The 23,720-nt window shown below is 28.3% G+C and overlaps 1 protein-coding gene across 2 annotated transcripts in view; it reads right to left on the bottom strand.

The window, feature by feature from the left end:
• The window catches only part of LOC129957556 (histone-lysine N-methyltransferase MECOM-like), a 239,593-nt gene that overhangs the window by 137,696 nt on the left and 78,177 nt on the right, over window positions 1-23,720 (bottom strand). For both annotated transcript variants that reach the window (XM_056069918.1, XM_056069928.1), the window contains exon 3: window positions 4,531-4,665. In XM_056069918.1, coding sequence (XP_055925893.1) covers window positions 4,531-4,665 — 135 coding nt within the window. The remainder of the gene's footprint in view (window positions 1-4,530; window positions 4,666-23,720) is intronic.

Genomic DNA, 23,720 nt, shown 5'->3' with positions numbered 1-23,720 from the left:
ATATAACACCATGTCTATATAAGACATTTGGAAGTCGTTATTTATTTAAATACCTAAATACCTACAAAATTCTATTTCCAGAAAACAGAATTTCAAAACTGAAATAGGCTTTCAAAATGAATTTTTTTACAAGAATTTTCAAACTTACTATTTTTAATTATCTATGCCCAATAACATTCCAATACTTCAGAAAATTACCCCTTTTAACAAATGTAAAGGTAAAAAAAAAAAAAAAGTCAATAGGGGAAACAAAAACTGATTCACGCTGCCACATAGTTTCACAGAGAGAACAATACAAAGACTTCCATTGATTTCTTGTTTACAAAGAAAGAATACAAAACTGAAATCATGGGGTTGATGCAGTTCCAAATGTAGATCAAACTCATCAACCCCCTTTTCTCACTAAAAACAATGAAGACTCCACAGCCATAATTAATATCAACCATCTTATGCCGAACTCTTGAATATATCTCCATGAAACCTGTGATGTCCTCAATATGTCTGCAGGCGATTGTACATTAATGGAAAAGCAAATATAATTCCCACGAGGAAAGCGCCGTATGTATACATCTTGCTAAATTCTGAAGCGAAAGGATTATTTGCCGAACATCCATTTTCGAACGAGTATTTTATTTCGACATCTTCCTGGTGACCTGAAGGGAGCTGTTCAAAAAATAAGTGGGAAATGTTGAATGGAATTATTTCTGTTTTAGTTTATTTTTATTTTTCTAGCATATGAGATAACAAATTCATTGGAAAATTTTGTATTCAAGTTACCGCTAATGTGTGAATTGCGTTTTATCGTGAAAATTATTTGTGTTCTGTGGCTTAATTCTTAAGTCCTAAAATGAAGATCAAAATATTATTGAAGCGGTAGTAACTAGCTACATTTTAACAGTGAATTAATACTGTTTCAATTAAATAATTAAGTTGATTAAATACAAAATATTTAAGATATTTAGTTGATTTGAATGATGAATTTTTTTTAAAGGATAAAAGCAGAAACGCCTTGTTGGGAGAAATATTTGGATTATTATTAAATAAGCATGATGCAACACGAAAAGTTCTTTTTCATCTCCAGAAAATGCTACTTATTTTTTTTCTCATATATAAAGCTTGCAAAAAGAAAATTTCGTATTCATCGAAAATTCGACTTCGATATTTTGATGAATCTTCGTGTTTTATATCTTTCTGAGCTCGAAAAAAATTTGGAATTATACCTTTGTTTGTCTGTTTGTATATATGTATAATTTTTGCAGTAAAACTGTAGATTTATAACAAATTTTGTCTGATTGATAATCAATCATTGCCATATTTGTCTGTTCCTTCTTTCGCAAATGAACACAATAATCCAAGAGCTCAATAAGAGCCAATAGACGAACTTTTGGGTACGCTTTGATCTCAGCAAATTTTGGTTGAAAGATGTTTGATCTGTCTGTTCATATGTACATAAATAAAATAGGCGAAAAATGTAAAAAACTGTAGAGATGAATTTAGTGTATGTTCTTCGCGCTGAAATTGTGAATCAAAGTCAAATTTTGTGTTATTTTTTGTTATTTTTTACATTAAACTTTGACAACTCTGCGTGATCTTTAATATACGCTTTTGGTGCTTTAACCCTTTTTATTCGAATGTCTTCTCTCAGTCACCATTCATGCGTTATTTTAACATTTTATTTATTTATTTATTTTTATTTTTATTGTTAAAAATACCTACAGAATGTTAAAAAAATAAAGATTCATTTTTCAGGGAAACTCAAAACCGTTGTATGTATTTATTTTTTGGTGTAATAAACAGGTCCATGTGTTTTTTTTTTTTGATGTTTTATTCTGTAAATATTTAGTTCAAATTGTGTTCGCACAACTTTTTTTTAACATGCAAATTCAAAAATGGCCAAACTTTTTGTCGTCTGCATAAATGATTTCTTGTCAGCTTTTATTTAAAAATCCTCAAACTATTTAATATAATATTGGAAATATAAATGATTATTCTTTAAGTTAATTATTATTTCATTGTATTTGCTTTTATTTCACCATACTTTTTCATTTCGCTTCGCTTTAATCTATAACAACAGCGCCTTTGATATCTCTTTAGTTCGTTAACTTTATTATAAAAAATGATAAAAATAGCTCCATTTTTTGGCGCCGCCTTGAAGAGACATCATTTGCCTATACAGCGGAGATTCTACTCTACTATGAGTGTATTAGTAAATATCAGCCTGAATATCGATATAAAAATTGAAATTTGACCATTATCAACAAGTAAATTTTTTTTTTTCCTTTTCCTTTTTCATTGGCGCTATTTTCGCCAAATTTATTTATTTTTCTCTCGCACCAGACGTTGTTTGGTTTCTTTGTTGAATTTTTTTTTTCTAGAATGAAAACTATTCTGATCAATGGTTTTGAATATTCAGTTTGTTCTGATAAAACAAACTTCCTTCGCACAAATCGAAAAAATTCTTATTTTTTACACAAATCAAACTCTATCTTGAAATATATGAAAAATGATTTGCCTCCATTATATTCCAAATAAAGAAAATGCTCAAAGACATAACTTGTTATCTGGACTTCTAAATTACAAGTTAGAGCAATTGGGAAGTAATAGTGTCTATATTATGAATACTATTCTAAAGCACAATTTTGCTTTTTATAATAAAAACAGTATTGTGAAGACCAATTCAAATATGAATTCTTCTCTACTGTTAAACAATGCGACTCTAAAGCTTTATAAATAGGCATTTCACAGTCATTTTTCGTTATTTTTCTTTTAAGAAACATTTCGTTTATAAATTTATTTATCAGCATAGTAAAGACGTTTTAAGACGTACTTAAAGCTCAATTTACCAACCTTTTATGTTAAGTTTGTTTCGAAAACGAAGAAAATAAGCACAATTTCGAATACTTTTCCAATAATTTACAAAACACTATGATAATCCCCAAAAGTAAAGTGAAAACCTGATTTTAGATATAAGTATAGTTTTCTTTCGTTAATTATAGTTATAAAGGGAAATTGCTTTTGTTTTATTTTTCAAAGAAGAGGAATCCTTGAAACACGTTTTGTCATCGTTATTTTAGAATTTAAGTGACGGAATAACTCATTTTCAGATTTTAAAATACTCTCTGATAAGCTCTTTCTAGAGAATAAAAGCTAAAATCTAGCTTTTGATAAATAAGAGAACTTTAAATAAAATAAAAATAAAGAAATTGAAGGCAAATTTTTAAGCTATTTTCAAATATTTAAAAGTGTAGTTGGTGATTTCGTGTGCCAAAAAAAAAATATTTAAGTACAAATATCATCAGCTTATATCAAAGGACTTAATTTAAATAGACGTCGATCTTGAAACAAAATGTTTAAAATTGTTTTTCTATTGGATTTTAAAAAGTCTATCGATAAATGATTTTTGAAGAAAAATACGATAAATTGTATCAAGTGCAATCCACAATAATATTAGTAAAATCAAATCACTCTACTCCAGTAATAACAGAGCCTCGCTGATACCGTATGAGAGATTTTTTTTCGAATAAATAAATACGTGTTTCTACATCTTACCACCTCTTTTTTTGCGTGTGAAAAATTGTGGCATGATTTGTTAATTACTAAAGTTTACCCGTAATTAGCTCTAATTAAAAAATAATATCGAAAAAATGCAGATTATCAAAAGTTAAACACATAACGTGATTCACACTTTAGAAAAAAATTAAATTGTGTATTAAAATAACCATAAATACTATCATATAAGAGTAGTGCATTTCTGATTGTGATGGCATGGAACTTCAAATGATTTCATACAAAACTGTCACAGATGTTTTATAAAATATATAATGTATAAAGTATAAATTTGTGCTGACACAGATGAATATTATTCTGCAAATTTTATAAAATCTGTAATCTCCTCTGCTTGTTTCTTCGTGACTTTCGTAGCTTATGTATTTTCTCCATCTTTATGCTCTCCCACATTATCAAAGGTTTTTCTCTTTTCCAGCACATTTAAATATTGCTCCATAATCAAGAAAGACTAATGATGTAACGAGATTGCCTGCATCCACTCATTTCTCAAATTCTTCTTCACAAAAATATTGCATAATATTTATTTTTTTATGTCATAGGCCTAAATTTTGGATTTAATTTCAGGCTTTGAAAAATTAAATCCGAATCGGTTACACAATGTTAAGTACGGGGATTTTAGAATAATACGAGAATTGCAATAAATTAAGGAATGTGTATACATGTAAGATATTCAATCAAACATAACAATGATATAATTTGAATTATTTTAAGTGAAAAAAAAAAGAAATCTCGTTTATTTTTCAGCATAGCATATAAAGTAGAAACTGGAGAAAATTACCAATAAAATCTTTAAAATCTGATAAATAATAAATCTTCTAACTTTACGATCAGTGTCGTCATAGTAAAATCATTATTATTATCACATGAAGTATTATTTACACAAATTTGACAACTTATTTCATTTTTAACCAAAATATAATATATTTAAATTGTCAAACATATATTTATAAATTTTAACAATACCTGTCCTCCAAAAAATACTGGAGTTACGTTCTTGTCTTGCTCATTTTCCGGTTTCCGAAGATATGTTGTCCATTGCCCTCCTCGGTCGAAAAGTGTATCAACCCAGGCTTTTATCGTACCATGTTCGTCAACAACCTGGTAAAAGAATGAGCCAAAAAAAGATATTTTTGTATAATAATATAACAATTTTATGAAGTAATAAAGTATTTCACAAAAATTATGCATCACTTTGTCATAAATTCATCTTAAACTTTTTAGATAAATAAGCAGCTTAAATATGGTTTATAAAAAAAAAACACTTTTATTAATCTTTTAAAAAACTGAATTTTTTATTTTTTAATATTTTGTCTTTAATTTATAAATTCACTATTGTAAATATTATGGAGACATGAAATAAAAAATTTTCTCCTATTTACAACAAATGGCTTCTATAGTACGGAATCAAAATGAAAATAAAATAATTCATTTGCTCATAATTAAATTCTGATACTATAGAAATAGAGTATTGTCAATGAAAATACAAAATAACATAGAATATCATATCCTTAGACACCAAAATTGCATGAAAACCTAAATGCAAAATTACTTTTTTATGAGCCTGGTACAAAGCAAATTAAATAAAAATGTATAAACAGGCTTCCACTGAGAAACAGTGGATTATATAAATGAGCTTCAGATGTAATTAAGAAAATCCATGTCTATTAAACAAAATTGTTGATTTTTTTTGTTGTTGTTGTGTGACTATTTATTTATGTGATTATTAATTTTGCTCAGCAAGGGTAAAGACCCCTGAGCACCCGAGGGCAGAAGTCTGACTTCTAGCTCAAATGAAGATAGCACACACACTCGCTTGCACAACCTCTTTTTACTGGGTGGGCTCGTTCACGCACCTCACAGAGCGAACACAAGGAAGAGAACAACCATGCCCGAACCAGGACTAGTACCCGGAAAGCCTAGATAACGGGAAAGACGCGCTACCCCTAGGCCAGTACGTCGGCTGTTAAAGTTTTAAATTCAAGATTAAAAAAATATATATTTTTTTGTTTGTGCAGTCACTAGATTAGCAAAATATATGTTTCATAAATGAAAATTATTTTTTATTAAAAGCAATGGCCCATTATGTGTATAAAATGAAATTAAATTACCATCATAACCTAACGCCGTTAACAAAACAAAACTAGTACTGTATAAATAAATAGAATATCTACATACTAAATAAGAAAGAAGAATGGGAAATGATACATTTTTAATTTCTGTCCGCTTTTCATCCAAGATCTAATATGGGTTTTTATATAACGTTTATATATACTGACACTTAACTTTTTTATATCTTCAAAATAAGTAATATTCACTTTTTATATTATATTAGTAAAAGAATATGGAATGAATTTTTGTGAAATGTTTTTTAGTTTAAAATTTGGAAATATGTAATTGTCTCTTCTATGACATTAGTATAGTATTAGTATAAATGTTCATATATGTTCCATTTCTTTTATTAAAAAATTCAAGAAATGTCATAATTGCATGAAAAAAGTAACCACGCATGTCAGCGAATATGTACAGGCGAGCTGTCTTCAACTTTTTGTTTTTTTTTTTTTGTCCTGGAAAATTCTCTAACAAAAATAGCACCACACATTTGAAGTGGAGTATGAATTGATATTGTTAAACTGTTCTTAATTAATACCTCTAAAGAAAGTTAACAGTATTCTGCAGAAATGTCTTTAATATTTATGAATTAATAAACATCTAATACAGATTTTTTTTTCTTTTAAATACAATCTGGATTCTGATTCTATGAAATTAACTTCTGGATGTTACAGTATTCCATCACTAATTAATTCCGGATGTTAAAGTACTCCATAATTCCTTTTTAGTTAACAAAATTAAATAAAAATAAATGTTAACAATCTCCCTTAAAATAGTTCCATTCGCCACATGGTAATAATTGTTCCATTTGAAACAATACAATATTCCACGTCTATTATAAACATCTGTGCTAAACAAAAAGCCGACAGCACCAATCTGTCGTGTGATAAAACGAATCCTCTATCAGGCTTATCATTGAAAAGTATTTTAAAGAAAAGGGCGTAGTAGTTTTTATACTCAGCGGGGAAGTAATATCCTTTAAATTTGAATTTAAGCACAGTGACACTTTAATTTCAATTCATTTGTCCTATTTCCCAGGCAGGCGCCTCTTCATAGATAAGCTTCCACTAATACGCCTACTCTGCGCTCATTTCGTATTTATTCCTTCTGTTATATTTATTTCATTTATATTGCTAGTGGCGTTAGGGATTAAGAATGTTATTGTTCGCTTGTTGGACTATGCAGATACCGAAGGTGACTACTTCAATCTATCTCAGCCCTACGCTGTGATCTTCGGGCAACCTGCCTTATCCTTCAACAGAAGTCATGGTTAAAAGTCTAGTTGATAGTGCGTGTGAAGGACTTGCTCGAAAATATTCAGAGGAATCTTAATTCCAAAAACTTTCAATGAAAATTAAAAAATTAACCTTAAGATGTGTGGGATTCATGAAACTCACAGTAGGTAGTGATATTTAAAAAAAAATATATGAATAAAACTTCCCCAAATCGGCATTGTAATACCTTTATTTATTTTCTTACTTGACAGTCCATTTATTTGAACAAAATGAAATTTTATTTCATTAAAATTATTTATTTATGCATGCATAGCAAGCAGCACATTTTTTTTTTTAAATACAAGATCTTGCAAATGAGAGCAAATATCTTTCTTTTATTTAAACAAAAATATTCCGTAAAAGCAAAATTTACCTCAAATCAAGGATTTGGAATTTTTCCGAAAAGAAAAGTGAAAGGAAAAAATAAATTCATTATAAGCTAATGCTTTTATAAATTAATGAAGTAACTCTTGCTGCAAATTATTTTAGAATAATAAAATATTTTATTGCAACTATATAATTTGAAAAATCAACAAACGATATTTTTTCCCCAAGATTCTTTTTTTTTTTTTTTAGAAACTAGCTATAACCTTTAATTGCACGAAATTACTTAATTGGAAATCCGTTTTATAGTTTACTGCTTATGACTTATTATCTTACAGTGTGTGTGTGTGTGTGTGTGTGTGTGTGTGTGTGTGTGTGTGTGTGTGTGTGTGTGTGTGTGTGTGTGTGTGTGTGTGTGTGTGTGTGTGTGTGTGTGTGTGTGTGTGTGTTAAGCATAGTACCCAGATATTAACCCAGAAGATGTTTAATCTGTCATAAACTCTAGATATTATCGGGGGCTAGACTAAATACTTCAACTTAATTTAAATTCTTTTAAACAAACGCAATATTTTTTACATTACCGATCTTTGAATTCTGCTTTTTTATAATAAATTCAGCAAACAAATTTCTCATAAAAATACAAACAATATACAAATGCTATCATTTAATAAAATAGAAATTGTCCTATAAACAAGAAAATTTGTTTCCAAAGGCTGCTAGTTTTTCAGGATAAGTTTCAATAATATGCACATTAACATTTTTTTCACAAACATGTACTACTCCAGTAGGATTTTATTACTCTTTGATGCTTTTAATATTTCAGTACTACATTTTTTACATCAAATTAATTTTTTAATTTCCTAGAAGGACATATGAATATTTGAATTCATTATAAAGTTGATAAATCCCAATCAAGAACTCACAACTCGGAATATCAAACGAATTTCTGCTATTAAATCTCGGAAAAGAAATTATTTTGTTCCAAATATATATATATATATATATATATATATATATATTGCTAAAAAATTATTAAAATGCTGTTCAAGCATTATTTTAAGGAAAAAAATGCAACTGGTAAAAAACAAATGAATATTAAAAGTCAACAGAAAAGACAGGTTGGTGTTTATTGTCAGTCAAAATATTAAGCCTTTCAACATAGGTAAAAGAATAAAAAAAAAATTTACATAAAAATAAAGAAGTTTTGCAAGATTCTTTTCATTTTTAAGGCTTAAGTCAGATTTCAATTTTCATCAACCTACTATGCTTCTGTCATGCAAAATTCCTTTTAACTTACCGAAAAGAAAATTCTGCAGACACTTGGTTATGAGTTTTTATTCTAAGGATTTTCCGAACTATTCATTTTTATTTTATTGAGGGTGTTACGATGTTCATCCTTTTCATGGTTCCTAAGTATCTTTTAAAAACGTATATATTCGAAGTGTTGTGTTAATTGCGTATAATTCCTCCATTTACAAAACAATGTTGCGTGTAACACCTAGTTACGGAATGTATTTGCAACGCAGATTGTCTTGCAAACAATGCAGGTCAAAGTTATACTAAGGTTTTAAGCAACTTCAACCTCTGGGACCCTATACATTAGATCAATACAATGACTTGTTAGTTTTAGATAATATTTTATTATCATAAGAAATATTACCTTGAGAATCTAAGAAATTTTATCTTTTGTAGTAACCCATATAGAAATTCTTTTACTTTTTTTTTGCACTTTTTATAAAGAGCAACAATAAATGTTCCGTTTCAAAAAGATTTTTTTTTTAATATTATTACAGACAGAATATTCTGTAACTGAATATCAAACTGCACCTTTTGAAAAAAATAATATTTAATATAATATAGCAATATATGGTGGGCTAAGAAAGCAATGTATTCCTTTCCCTTGCGAATTATCAAATAAGACATCTTAAGTGAGATGAGATGTTACAAATGAAATTAGATATTTAAAATCTGCCCACAAGAATCAGCTATGCTTTCATTAAAATTTGAAAAAAAAAACCCAACAATATTTTACGTGTGAGATTATTGATTATGTATGAGATTATTTTGAATGATTACATTTCACAACATTATAATTAATAAAAGACAAGCTACGATATTAAGAAGATTTCATTTTTCCATTTAATGGCTCAACCAACATATGTGACATTACGAATAATTATCAATCATAGATATAAATGCCATTTAACATCTGATTGCACGTATCTTACACTGCGGTACGACTTCGCATTCTTTTTTTTTTAATGTGTATTATATTCTAAATCTAAAATAGTACAGCATATTTAACGTGCATCACATGACTATGAATTACCTCTCGATGGATATAATCCAATAAAGAATGTAAATTAGTGGCATGAAAGTGCTGAATTAAAATTAATTGTCATTTTAACTTAGATTTTATTGCATCTTTTCCTTTATTCATTTTTATATACTCCTTAATTATCATTTTTTTTATAAATTTTCAAGCAATAATATTTAGCAAACATTTTTAAAGATATTTTCTAAAAGTATTATCAAGTATTCATCAAATGTAATGCAATAGATTGAAGTAAGCCAAAGAGCTAATTTCTCTACCCCACCAATTGGAGGGCGTGCGAAAACTCTGCCACTGGAAATTAAATTTCTCAAAGAAGGTTAGGAATAATGCGAGTATTTAAGAAAGAACTCCCCAAGTCAGAATTTCTTTTAAAGTCAAAACCGTTTAAGTAAAAAATGCGAAGAAGAAAAAATTCTACTATATGAATCATTGCAGTTCATAATGATTGCGTTCGAGGGATACTTAAAAGAGGTTTAAGCGCTTCATATGGAAAGTGGTGCAAGAACAAAATTTTATCTGGCTGTATATATTCATATTGGGAATAGAACGTGAAGAAATCGGATTAATATTGAAATGAAAAAAAAGAAACAAATGAAAAAGTTGTCGTTACTTTTTATCTTATGAACATTTTAGTCTTTATTAAGTTGTAAACTTGCTAGCATCATATTTTTGTTAACATTTAGAAGCTGAGTGAGATGTCGGTATTTACTTAAACATAAATATACTCTCTCAAAAAATAATCGTCTGCATAAAAGCAAATATAGTAAAATAATCTTGGTTTATAATATCAGTATTCTCGAAATGTCAAAAGTAAATAAAGTCATGTTATTTATAAAATATTAATCTTTACCTGTGCGTTTAAAAACTTGTGCATATTTAAAATATTTCTTTTTATATAGTTTTTTATAAAGTTTTTTATATGGTAATTTTAAATCTGTATATTTAGATTAATTTTCAGTTGGTAAGTCAACCGATTTTAAGAGAATTATTTAAAATATAATGTTAAACTTTTAAAAAAAATCCTGAAATTGATTGTCTGAAACAGATTTTCCCTAAACGGTGTTTTGTTTTTATAGTTTATTAAACGGTTACATTTGTTTTTTTAGGTACAGTTTTTCTTCATTTAAAAATGTATATATATGTTGGAAAATCCATTATTTTAAAATATTTTTTCTTATATTGTCTTTTAAATCCATTATTTTAAATTATATATTATTTTATAATTATTATTATTTCATCGCTTTAACTTTTTGCTTCAAGTGCATATTGATTATGAAGCGATTTTTTTTTATTTCCAAATATAAACTTGTTCACTGATAATCAACAAGAATTTAAAATTCTGACACACTGACTTTTTCATTGTAGCTTAAATTTTCATAACTAGATGTTGATAAATACTGACTAACGATTACATACCTGAAAGTGGTATGCTATATTTCTAATTGGTTTACATTTTTTTGTTTCACATATTTTTTCATAGAATTTCCGGTGATAATGCGGCATTATCTATTTATCATACAGACAGATTTCTAAAACATTATGCTAAAAAGGAATTTTGATATGAAAAATTTAGCTGTTTTGAATAAAGTAACATATTCAAAAATCTTCTGAGCCTTTTGTATTAAAGAATGGATGATCTGCCAATTAATTCTTTGTCTGAAATAGTAGTCAGAGCCATGGATGAACGCAAACCATTGATTGAAGGCACCCACATTCTCATAAGTGTACTTGCACCACTATTCCTTTGTTTCCGACTGCAACTGATGAAATCTGCAAACCTTTGAGAGGGCATCTCAACGCCCCTTCGTCAGTGAAAGGAAGATTTCATCTCTTCTAATGACCACACCTTTTTCGAGTCATATCAGATGGTGTGGGGATAGCATTCCAATTGTCAACAGCTTCCAAAGCTCTCGAAAAATGCTACCTGCGGCATCCAAAAGCCCCTGCTCTGTATTTTGGAGGAATGTATAATTTCCCATCTCACTCCTTTTCCCATTAATTCCAACCGAATGCCAAAATCTCACATCTTTTGTGCGAGGAGGAGCACGGGCCACTAAAGATGTCTTTGTAGAGATGATTGCATTTTCTTTCAATAGAGAAGGGTAGCTTCCAAGTAAACAAGTAGTACAGAATTATCTTTTTGTTCGCAGTATGGCAGTGGCAGACTTATCCTGTTCGCGCTCTCAGATGCCACTGGAAATTTCGAACCCAAGTTGAATAACATTGCTGATGAATGGATGGCTCGAGTCGATTCTTGTAATCAACCAATCGTACGAGAAATCCATCTTTTCGGGTTCGTTTTAATTTGCGATTTCTAAGAATTTCTTAGTTTGATGCAAACATGCTTATTACCTGAGTGTGTAAGTCTAGGTTCCTCCCATCATTTTTCTTCTTGTTTTTTTGTTCGAAGTAATAAGATTTTTAAAAAATAGTATTATACAATTTTATTGTAATATGACCAGAAACAGAAATTCCGAAATCAAAAGCTATTCAATTTGTTAGTGAATTTTGCCATGTAATTTATTTTTACTTGGCTATAATATGTAATTTAAAACCAATGTGCCTTTATCTTTTCTCGTCGAATTTCGTTGCTTTCGACATTAAATGATTTATAATTTAGTTCATGTTTGAGAATCGAAACTTTAATAGATTTTCGAAGATCAGCTAAACCGCGATTATCAGATTTCGGTTACTTTAAAATTTTCAAATCCTCTTTTAAAAATATTGCCCATTTCTCTTGCATAGGCAGCAGTTTGTGATGAAAAATTATTCAGATTTTTCGTTGTTACGAATTTGACTTATTAAAAAATTGTAAATAACAACCTATTTGAAATTTAAAGCTTATTCTTAAACTTTGAAAAGCGGACTTAAATATAGTGTAAAAGTATTTATGTTTATTTTGTTAGAAAAAGGTTCATATTTTAAAATATTATCTGTAAAGAAATCTGCTTAATTATAGAAAATGTTTGTATGATAGTAAAATTTCCTAAATATATCGATCGCTTTATTAATTTTATTTTTATCTTAAGACTAACTTCAGTTTCCATTATGGAGTCATTTCGAATTGTTGATAATTCTAGAAAGAAAATTAATTTATTTTGAAAAATAAATTGCTATTTCCAAATGCATAAACATAAATTACTAGAACTATAAAAAATAAGTGCTATAATTTCATAAACAAACATCTGCTTAAAATTTTTCATACTACTTCTTATTATAGATGAAAAAAAACGAATGTTGTATATAGAAAACTGTGAATGATGATAAATAATGCCAAAGTTAATCAAATATCTCCTCGGCTTTTAAATGTTTATTTCAAACTAAAAAGTGTAAATTATCAAGGGATAAAAAAAATATTTCAACAAAATTTTTAAGTAATGATGTTTATGTTTCAAAATAAACTGCTTTCGTTTTGAAAAATCAATAGCTATTTTGAAATCTGAAAGTTCATATCTAAACAGTATTTAGAATATAAAAAGCTTCTTCACGCGAGATTTTATTTTATTTGTGAAATAATATATTTAGTTGAAAAACATTATTTTCTAGTTAATAACTAATGATGACGAAGCCCATTTATGGTAGAAACGATTCCGATGAGAACTATTAGGTATCATTAAGATCATGATATTTCTACACGTTATGCACAGCTTCAAAAAAAATATCATGAATTTCTTCAAGGAAGGTCAACTTCGGCTTCTGACTCTGGATAAGCTCTCGTCTGAAGGTCAAGTCATTCATAAAAGCTCATCTTGAAGGTTAGATTTATTAGAAGAAAAACATTTAGACCTACTCATCTTTCGAGACATGTGATTTGCAAGAAAAAAAATGTTATGATCTATCAACATTGTGCAATGTTCTAATGTTTGGTAATAAAACTTATATAACATCATCAAGTATAATTCTGTAGTTTTCAGAAGCTGACTAAGAAATGTTTTGTATTTGAAGTTAAAGAAAAATACTTAAAATTTAAGAGAATTTGGAAATGAAGATGCAGAAATTGTGTTACTTTACAACAATTTTATAAAATATTTCTTTAAGCTTACACATTACAAGAAGAAAAATAGTTCATGTGATTTCAATTAGGTTTTATTAGCATACCTGGTGCACGTTTGATTCTCGGGTGTTCAAATATCCTTATGAATGAGAATTTAGGTAGGAAGATGGAGATAAAGAAATGTTAATACCATGCCTTACCACGATTTGAAATTATGAGGTTTCTCTCGATATGTCCCTTACATAATTTCAAAACAATGTTTTAATCCAAATAAGTTAAACTCCTCAGCAAGATTTTTAACTTCTGTAATTTGAAAAAATATTAAAATATTTGATTATTTTTAATTAAAAATAACAAAATAGCATATACTTTTTAACAGAATTAATATTAATGTGACTGATATATAAATATATCAAGGCATAGTTAACTTTTTTTTTCGAAATGATAGCAAACATACTTTGTTCTTCATTCATTGAAGGTCCTATCAAAAACTTAATTGCATTTCTATTTACTTCAGTTTAAAAGAAATTTTTGTTTCCGTATCTCACAAATATTACTCGCTCTTTTTTTTTTATTTTTTTATTTAATAAATCTGAATAATTTTCGATGACTTTTTTCAGAGCGAAAAGTGCATTCAAGCCATGTTGCAGGTTATATTTGAGCTATTATTTTTGTCTATTTAAGTGTTTCGTAAGTATTAAGTAAACGATCTCGGGAAGATACCGGTCAAATCAATAAATTTAAGCCTTCATATATACCATTATAAATGTCCATCTTTTCCTTTCATCTACATAGTAACTAAGTATTTATTAATTATTGAAAACAGATTTTGAAATTGTAGCAAAGTGATGCCAAATGTGAACAGTAATCAGAATAAGAATAAATAGAATCAAAATAAGATACAACTTCAATAATTAATTTCGAATTATTAGGAACTAAAAAAAACAAGCTATTAAATAAAATTTGAAGGAATCAAAAATCTGTTAAGAAAGAATTTTTTTAAAAAATTGTAACAAATCCGTATTCTTAAAATCTTTTTTTTAATTCCCAGAGTATAATTAATAGATCTAGAATTATATTGAGTTAAAAAAAAAACAAGCTATTAAATAAAAATTAAAGGAATCAAAAATCTGTTAAGAAAGAATTTTTTTAAAAAATTGTAACAAATCTGTATTCTTAAAATCTTTTTTTTATTCTCAAAGTATAATTAATAGATCTATAATTATATTAATTATAATAAAAAATAATGTTCAGAATAATTTTTTTAGATGAAATTATATCACGTACATCGGACGAATCGTTAGTCTAACAAAATCAAAGACGAAAATGGCAGCCAACTCCCATGTTATTTACTCAATGCATTCGAAGATAGCGTGTGAAATTCTGTCGGACATCATTGTTACCTGTACGCACGATGTTAAAAGTAAACGTGCGGTAAATGTATGCTGCATTTGTAACTAAGGTAATTACATTCCAAAAATACAAAAGTGTGTCTCACTCCAATGTTTGCCCAAACTTAAAAGGGAAGCTTATTTACGGCTTTTATGACCAAAACACTTTCTCATTACTGCGATTGTCAGAATGCTACGTCAATAAACAGACTAAACTTTGATTGCTCAATGGTATAGATCGTTTCATTCTTTCATTGCTTAAATATTAGAAAGACAGAGCTTTGGCACGAATCATTGCGATGGACTGCATTGCTTGTGTAACACGCAAATGATACTAACTCATCTCGATTATTGGCAAATCTAGAACAGAGATTTCGATATTGGGGGTTGTACTTTTTTGCAGTTTTAAGGAAAATCTCCAGAAAGCAAAACTGAAATCAGTGCAACAAAGCATCAACATGGCCATAAATGAGTGATATATTTGTAAATAATGCAAGTAAGAGATGAACATTTCCGTCATTTTTATTATTCATAAATCAAAATCAATTTTAAAGCATTACACGTACCGATAAGAAGAATTTCTGGTATTTTTTAATGGTATTATATCAAGACGAGAAATCAAATTAGAACGCAGTTGGAAAACATTCAGTTTTACGGAAATATCACCCTTTATATCTGTTAAAAAATGGATTCATTTAATCATCATAGAAGGATGGGTAACCCTTTAGCATTCTGTGTAATAATGGAATTAGGCATTATTTTTATTATGTGTAAACACTGTGTGTAATAATTTATGCTATACTTGTTTACATATGAGTTATTTTTTATTTCCTATTCGCTGCCTGTTTAAATGATAAATTAAATATTCAATGGAAAAAAGTTTCCTAATGCAATTGAACAACAAGTTTTACTTGATGATCTCAACAAAATCTACTCGCACCAAAAACGGAATCTCAGAAAAAAAAATTTAAATTTCAGGTAAATCAATGGTATTAGAGGATTATACAAATTTTGGAAATTATAATTATTGAATTGTTTTTGTTTCGACTAGGATTTCCGTAAATAATTTCTTTCTTGTGATATTTTATCAGTTTAAGATGAGCATACCTATTTTATTAGCATCGTGTACAAAGGCCCCATCCAGAAAATGTGTGATCTTATCTATAAATTACACTCTGTCTATCTTGCATGAGAATGTAGATTTAAATTTGAGTATCATCCCCTTTTCAATCCGTTTGTTTTTTACTTTAATTAAAGAAACACTTAGTAAAACACAGCTATCATTAAGCACGCAAACCCACAGTATGCTGCATACTTTTTTAATTAGAAAATGAAAGCGAACATACTTTTTATGATTCTTTTTTGTTTTGTTTTCTCTGTTTGTAGGACAAACATACACAAATATAATTTCCGATGGGTTCAGTGTAATTCTTGGTACATCATCGATAGCTTGCAACTAAGTAGATTAACTTTTATTTCTTTTCCCCTTGCTAAAAAAAGAATTATGATTTAAAATTCTCAACTTCACTTCCACTTAACTAAATAAAGAAATAGCTTGAGGTTGCATCGAGCTGCTAGATTCAAAATTAAATATTTATTTTATAAAAGCATTTTTAAAATTCTCAGTTATCTTATGCATATACAGATGATGAAAGTAATAATTTGAAGCTTTTTGAGATTCAACTTCGTTGACTGAGTCAGAATAACAGGGACTTTTAAACAAATTATTTTGCTCATTATATATAAGTGGACATGAGTGTGTGTGTGTGTGTGTGTGTGTGTGTGTGTGTGTGTGTGTGTGTGTGTGTGTGTGTGTGTGTGTGTGTGTAAAATCTGAATTCTACACTCAATAATGTAAACTTATAAACACAAAATTTAACTAAAGTTTGAGGTTCTGTCTTATGTCAAAGACCGAAGACTGTAATTCTCTTACAAAATAAATAAATAAAATAAAAAAAATTAACGATTTAGAAAAGAAAACTATTTTGAAAATATCATTATACATAAATAAATAAACGATATTATTATTATTACTAGCGATATGCATCTCTTTATTTACATTTTCATTTAATTCTTCAATATTTTAATTCCCTTCAAATGGCAAATAGAGCTTGAAATTTTAAAATCAATATATTAAATATTAGCATTTCCAGTTTAGATTAAGCGATAGGTAATATGAATACAAAGCAACTGCAGTTTTCTATTCAAATAAAATTACTTTTATTTTCAAAGACATATGCATCGGCTTTTCTCTACACTGCCGTTTTTATTTATTTATTTTTGCCATTCTCTAATCTTATAATAAATACCCTTGTATATTTACAAGAGTGTAGTTTCATTTTATCTCAAAATTTATTATAAAACCTTTTTTTATTTATATGTGCAAAGCTATTAAATGTTTTTGATTTTTTTCTTCAAAATTTAATATATTTTTTAGATAATCATATTCATTTATAAATTGGATTATGTTCACTTTAGATAAAGAACAAATCAAGTATGAATTCTTGGTCACCTATTATTCATTCATAAAATAAGATATCATTTGATTCGACAAAAATAGTAAAAACTTAAAAATAAATGACAGCAAACTTAACAATTGATTAATTTGTAGCTGCTTTGTTAGTCACTTTTGTTTGTATAAGTGTGAGACAGACCTGAAATAAATTATCGTGTGCAAACATAAGACCGCTTTTTTTAGAGATTAAAACTCAAACTTTTTTTCGATTTTTTTTTTTTTTTCCCTGAAAAAATAAAATTAATGGAATAAAATTTGTTAAACAATTTTTCCAGCTGTCTGGTTTTCTAATTCAAATTTATTTATCGATTTTTTATTTTATTTTATTTATTTATTTATTTTTAAATCCCGAGCTGGTCTGAATTGATTTCTACAGTGAAATAGAATCAGTTCTGTTATGATACCGTGCTGCCATCTTTCGTAAAAGAAGTGTGCTTCCAAAAAAAAAAGGAAAAGGAAAGAGTGGTGCCATCTATGGTGCAGAAATTAAACTATTTTAATAGAGCTTGGACCTATTATTTAAAGCACTTGCAAAATCTAATATCAACAATGAGATTAAATATAGTATCAAATATAATATTAAGAATGATTAAAAATTTCAAAATTTGTAGCCTTTTTTACCAGCTTTTCATATACCTGCACGTATTCTATTTTCAAATTCTTCTAGATTCTATTGCATTAAAATTTCCATGTAAAATGATTTCATTTCCATAGAAATTGAAAATAAATTCCATTACATTTAACAATTATATTGAAAGCTGAATGTGCAAGAAAATAATAATTGATATATCTGATAATTATTTTAAAGTAAAATATTCAACCATTTAACCACCAACCATGCTTTTTTTTTTATTATTCTCGTAAAAGTTTTCACCTTAAAGTCAATTTTCTTTTATGTAGAAATGCGTAAATATATCAAAAAGATATTTTATCAGCCGCAATTTAGTAGTGATATTATTATAAGAGGTGACATTTTAAAGTGGATCTAAAGAAAATCGTTAGTCTTTATTTTAAATTAAAGAGCTGTTTACAGACATTTGTTTTGTTTACGTATTTATTTTTGTATTCTTGACTAGCCACATATAATACAGATTTGGCAATTCACCGAGAATAATGTTAATTTTAATAAAATAGCTTATGCATAACTATATACCCAGAATTCTTTCAACTAAGCATTTTCAAGTACCAAACTATGAGAGATATTAAAGATGTGCATTTTCATAGACTTGTATTTGTTCTATTTATTTTGTATATGAACCATCTTAATGGAGTTGACATTATCTATACTTATAATAAAAGCTCAATATGTGTGTGTGTGTGTGTGTGTTGACGCTCTACAGGTCAGACCGTTCGACCTACAGCTACCAAATTTAGCACATGCATACCTTGGAGGTCGGGAATGTGCACCTGGGGTCCCTTTTTTTGAATTTTTAATTAGAATTTTAATTATTAATTAAAAGCTAACATTCCCGCCAAAATTATCTTTTCATTTCCCCACCGACAAATGAGTAGGGCTCCAGTTTTTTTCCCACACTAATGAGGTTAGGCTTAACATTTTTCGACCGATTATTTCAAACGAATTTGTTTATTTTCTTAATGTTTGATCCATTTAAAATTAATCATTGTTAATTAATCGATCTTTCAGATTCATTCTGAAATACTTTTGAATTAGAATAAAACAAAATAAAGGAAATTTAAAATCTCTAATCTGCATATCGTCACCCCAACTGGCGTAGAAAAATTCACGCATTTGCGTTACCGTAACTGGCGTTGAAAATTCACGCATGCGCATTGTGTTCTGATTGTTGACAACTATTTTCAACGGATGCGGACTTGATTGAAATTATTTTTAGGTGAATTGTACGCTTTTGTAATTAAATTGTATTTATGTTAGTTATATATTTTTTGTATATTCTTATAGTTAAAAGTACATCGTTTTTAAAGTAGTTTTTTAACCTATTTTCGATCGATTATTTTAAACGATTCTGTTTATTTTCTTAGTGTTTGATGCATTTAAAATTAAACATTGTTAATTAATCGATCTGCTCATGATGAATCTGAGAAAATTGTGTTGACAAATTCTTGAGAGAATACATAAATTAAGGAAGATTCTTTAGTGCCCATAAGGTTTAAATGCTCAGTGACTCTGTTTTCAGTAATCATATTATTAAAAAAAATGCTTTGTTTCAGTAAAAAATATTATTATATTACTTGCAGATTAATCATTTCCACTTTAATTTAAAGCATAAATTCTAAAGAGGAGCTAACAGAAAATGAGAGAGATACATATTACGTTATGACTGAAGGCTTTTATAATATTATGAGTGAATTATATGACTATCAAAATTTGAAGTTTTAAAATATTTTGATGAAAAAGCTGTTAAAGTAGGAATTACATAAAATATTTAATTAATAAAATTTTAACGAGCATTAAGATTGGCGAACCGGCCGCTAGTATACCATAAAAACATGAGAAGGAATCAGCAATAATGTAATTTTATTTTCAGTTTCCTTATGTAAACTGTGCAAAATTTCGACTTTCTTCCTTATTCTTTAAACATCGGAGAAAGTCACAAGATTGAATAGTTTATGTTTTAATAAAAACAAACTGCATTTGAATTTCATTGCAACAATAAAATATATTCTTAAAATTTAAACAATTTAAAAAAAAAATTAAAAATTGCATGACACCTAGACTGAGATTAATAAAAAGGTCACTTTTTAAATTTTAAAATGCAGTAAGAATTAGTTTTTCAAAATAATGTTTTTAGTTAATATCGTTAAAAAACAATGCGATAATTCCTAAATTAATAATCAATTTATTAAAGTTTTAAATAAAATTTCAAAACAATCGTTCCACATTTCCATTCTACAAATTATATCTGTGCTAAAATTGGTCATTCTTATGTCAAATAGACTACACTATACATACATTTTTCTAGAATGATAGTAGAGATTGTGTAAAGGTTAACTGGTTCTTTCTTATGCTTCTACTTTTAAAAAAGAAATATTAAACAATAACTTAACAGCAAAATTTTTAACCTTAAAAATTCCTTTGTTAATGCAAACTTTAAAAAGTTTGAACGATTGTTTTTTAGCACGTCAATGAATTATTTTTCATCAAAATCTTTGAATTTCTAATGGATTATATTTCATATTCATTTATTTTAAATAAATGAAAAGAATGTTTTTAGAACTAGATTTCTTACATTTATGATATTTTTTGTAATTTATACAATAAAAATAATAAGAAAAATTCAAAGAACCTTTCCTCTAAACTAACTAGTAAACCGATTACGCCATTTTTTTTTTTATTTTTTATTTTTTATTTATTTATTTTTTTTTTTTTTTGTTTTATATGAAGACATACAATTTCTAGAAATGTCATCAAAGGTCACCCCCTCTTAAGATATCAACTCCTTTTTCGAGATAAATATTAAAAAGACAATTTCACTGCATCTTCCCAATGATAAAAAAAAAAAAAAACCTACAGATTTTTTTAGCCTTAATCACTGTACTTTCTAAAATTATTTTTACTCCATATGAAAACTCACCATCAAACTTCGCTTTTTCCCCACCGTCTTCCATTTTCGAGAGATATTGCAATATACAATTTTGCAGAGCTTTTAACCTCAACAAATAGACCAATTACATCAAGTTTGCAAGCATAGCAAACCTATCGTAATACGCTATATCTATTGTGCATGTATAATTTAAAATAATATTTTCTCTGATTGCGATAAGCTGTTGACTAAATGAATGCTATCAATATGATAGCAGAACAGTCGACAGTCGAAGACAACTGTGCTAACTAATTATATTTAAGGCGAATTTAATGCTTAAAATTTAAAAGTATCGACTTCCAAATGAAAGAATAAAAATTTTTAAAAAATTAAAGAATCCGATGGTAACATGCTTGAATTTTAAGTAAATACTAATTTATAGAAGCTTAATTTTAGAAGAATATTTTAAACTCAAAAGCAAATAATAGAAGAGAAAAAAATCTTTATAAACAAAACTCCATTTCCTGAAATAAATTAATGTCTTTGACATACTCAGAATACCCTGCTGTCATAAAACCTTTCTGAATTTTTTTTTGTTGCGTAGAAAAGAAGATATGTAGCATTTTGAATCATTTTATTAAAAACTATTAGCTATATATATGAATTTAGATAGTTAATACTTACATGGACTTTAATCTCATTTTTATGTGAAATTATTACATCTTCAGATATTTTTTCTCATTCGAACTAATTTTAAATTATTAACTTAAAAGTTGTAAATTTATGCGCATATTATTGTGTTTCCGAAAAGGATCATGTAATATTTTTGAATAATTGCTCATTGTCTTACATTGTTTCCGGTGACCAGTCAGAACGCCCTTTACATCATTTTGAAAACTGGAATTTCATTTCTTTGTTAAAGAAATTAACACACTCAAGAAAGAGAACACTTACACTGGATAAATAAAGCACTTTTGTTTCAATATAGAACTAGACATGTAAAAAGTAAGCTATCTAAAAATACACTTTAGAATTTAGGCTGCTCTCAAACAAAAGATGAAACTGTATTTAATATGCGAATAGAAAAATAAAAATTAAAAAAATGCTTTCTCTTTCTATATAATATAAGTAAATCCACAGCACTTCAGTGTCTGTGCATTCAAATCCATTGATCGCGCAGAGGAAAAAATTCTACCTCCTACCAATCTTTCTTTTAACTTTCTACACTTTTTCCCTTTCTTTTTAACAATATGATACCAGCGAAATACCATCCTCCAAAATCGAACGGTATTCTTCAACAAAAAAATGATTTTAAGAATAAAACAAAAGGAAGAATAAAAAGAAAGAGATAGTCAAACTTCTGCCGCTACTATAATGATTAAAAAGCAGAGCCGTATCACACTAGAGAGAGAGAAAAAAAACGTGAACTACTCTTTTAAAGTAGCCCCATCAAGAAAAATACCACCACCAAAAGCAGCGACTTTTAAAACTTGCTGTCAAAACTTTTCCAGGGCAAGGAGGGGCAGCATTAGATGGGGAGGCACTCTTTTAATTATTAATCACACTCCAGAATAATTACGTAGGCTAATGAGGGACCGCCACAGCCTCCACCCACCCCAGAAGGCCCAGGTTGAGTGAGAGGAGCAGCAGTAGCAATTAATATGGAACCTTTTTGATGATCTCGCTAATGAATTTGCGAAAGACGAAAATTGCTCCCAAGCGACAATCATTAATCAGGTCCATGGTAATTAGCAGAGAACCGCTGGGGGAAGAATCACGTGATGTCAAGGAACAACCAATCCCATTAGCAGATGGCAGAAGTGTAGATCCGAAAGCGACCGACCGGGCAACTTCGGCTCTGTTGCGATTACTACAGCATCTGGACTTAAGCCCTTTAATTAAATCGTTTTAGTTTTACTATGCATTTAACCCTACGTGGACTAGAGTGGAACAGTGGTAATGAAGGCACAGATTCGACTGATAGGCTCGAGGGAGGAAGAATGCATTAGAGGAGTTGTTGTAACTTGTCGATGCAGGGGTGTATCCGCAAGCTTCATTTTATGTCAAGTTGCGCCAATGATGATTTGGAGACTCGATCAAATCTGTACGATTTGTTATATATTACAAAAGACTTCATGTAAAGCCGACGATAGAATTCATAAATTGGATTTTAGTCATAATGTCAGAAATAAACAAATAAAACTTAGAGAGTCGAGCTTAGTGAGCAGTTCATAAAGCACATAATCAATTATAAGAAATAAAAATTAGAGACTTCAAATCAGCATCTAATGAAAATAAAAATAACATGTTCTTGATCATAAATACAAAATCTATTAAAATTAAAACTGAAAGAAATTTGAATATTACAGAGGGCCCGAATAAATAAAAGGTTATAACATTTCATTTTTGGGACATTTTAACTATGAAAAATCGAAACTGTAAATCAAATTCAGTGTGTGTGTGTGTGTGTGTGTGTGTGTGTGTGTGTGTGTGTGTGTGTGTGTGTGTGTGTGTGTGTGTGTGTGTGTGTGTGTGTGTGTGTGTGTGCGTGTGTGTGTGTGTGTGTGCGTGTGTGTGTGTGTGTGTGCGTGTGTGTGTGTGTGTGTGCATGCACATGCATAAATATTTAGATCGGCCTATTTTTGCTCCAGTTTAAGTTGCCGAGTAAATTTTAAATTTCTTAAATATATATCATTTTATTTATTTAT

Source organism: Argiope bruennichi, chromosome 2, assembly GCF_947563725.1.
Source record: "Argiope bruennichi chromosome 2, qqArgBrue1.1, whole genome shotgun sequence".
NCBI lineage: Eukaryota > Metazoa > Arthropoda > Arachnida > Araneae > Araneidae > Argiope > Argiope bruennichi.
This window is presented reverse-complemented; position numbering and strand designations above follow the sequence as displayed.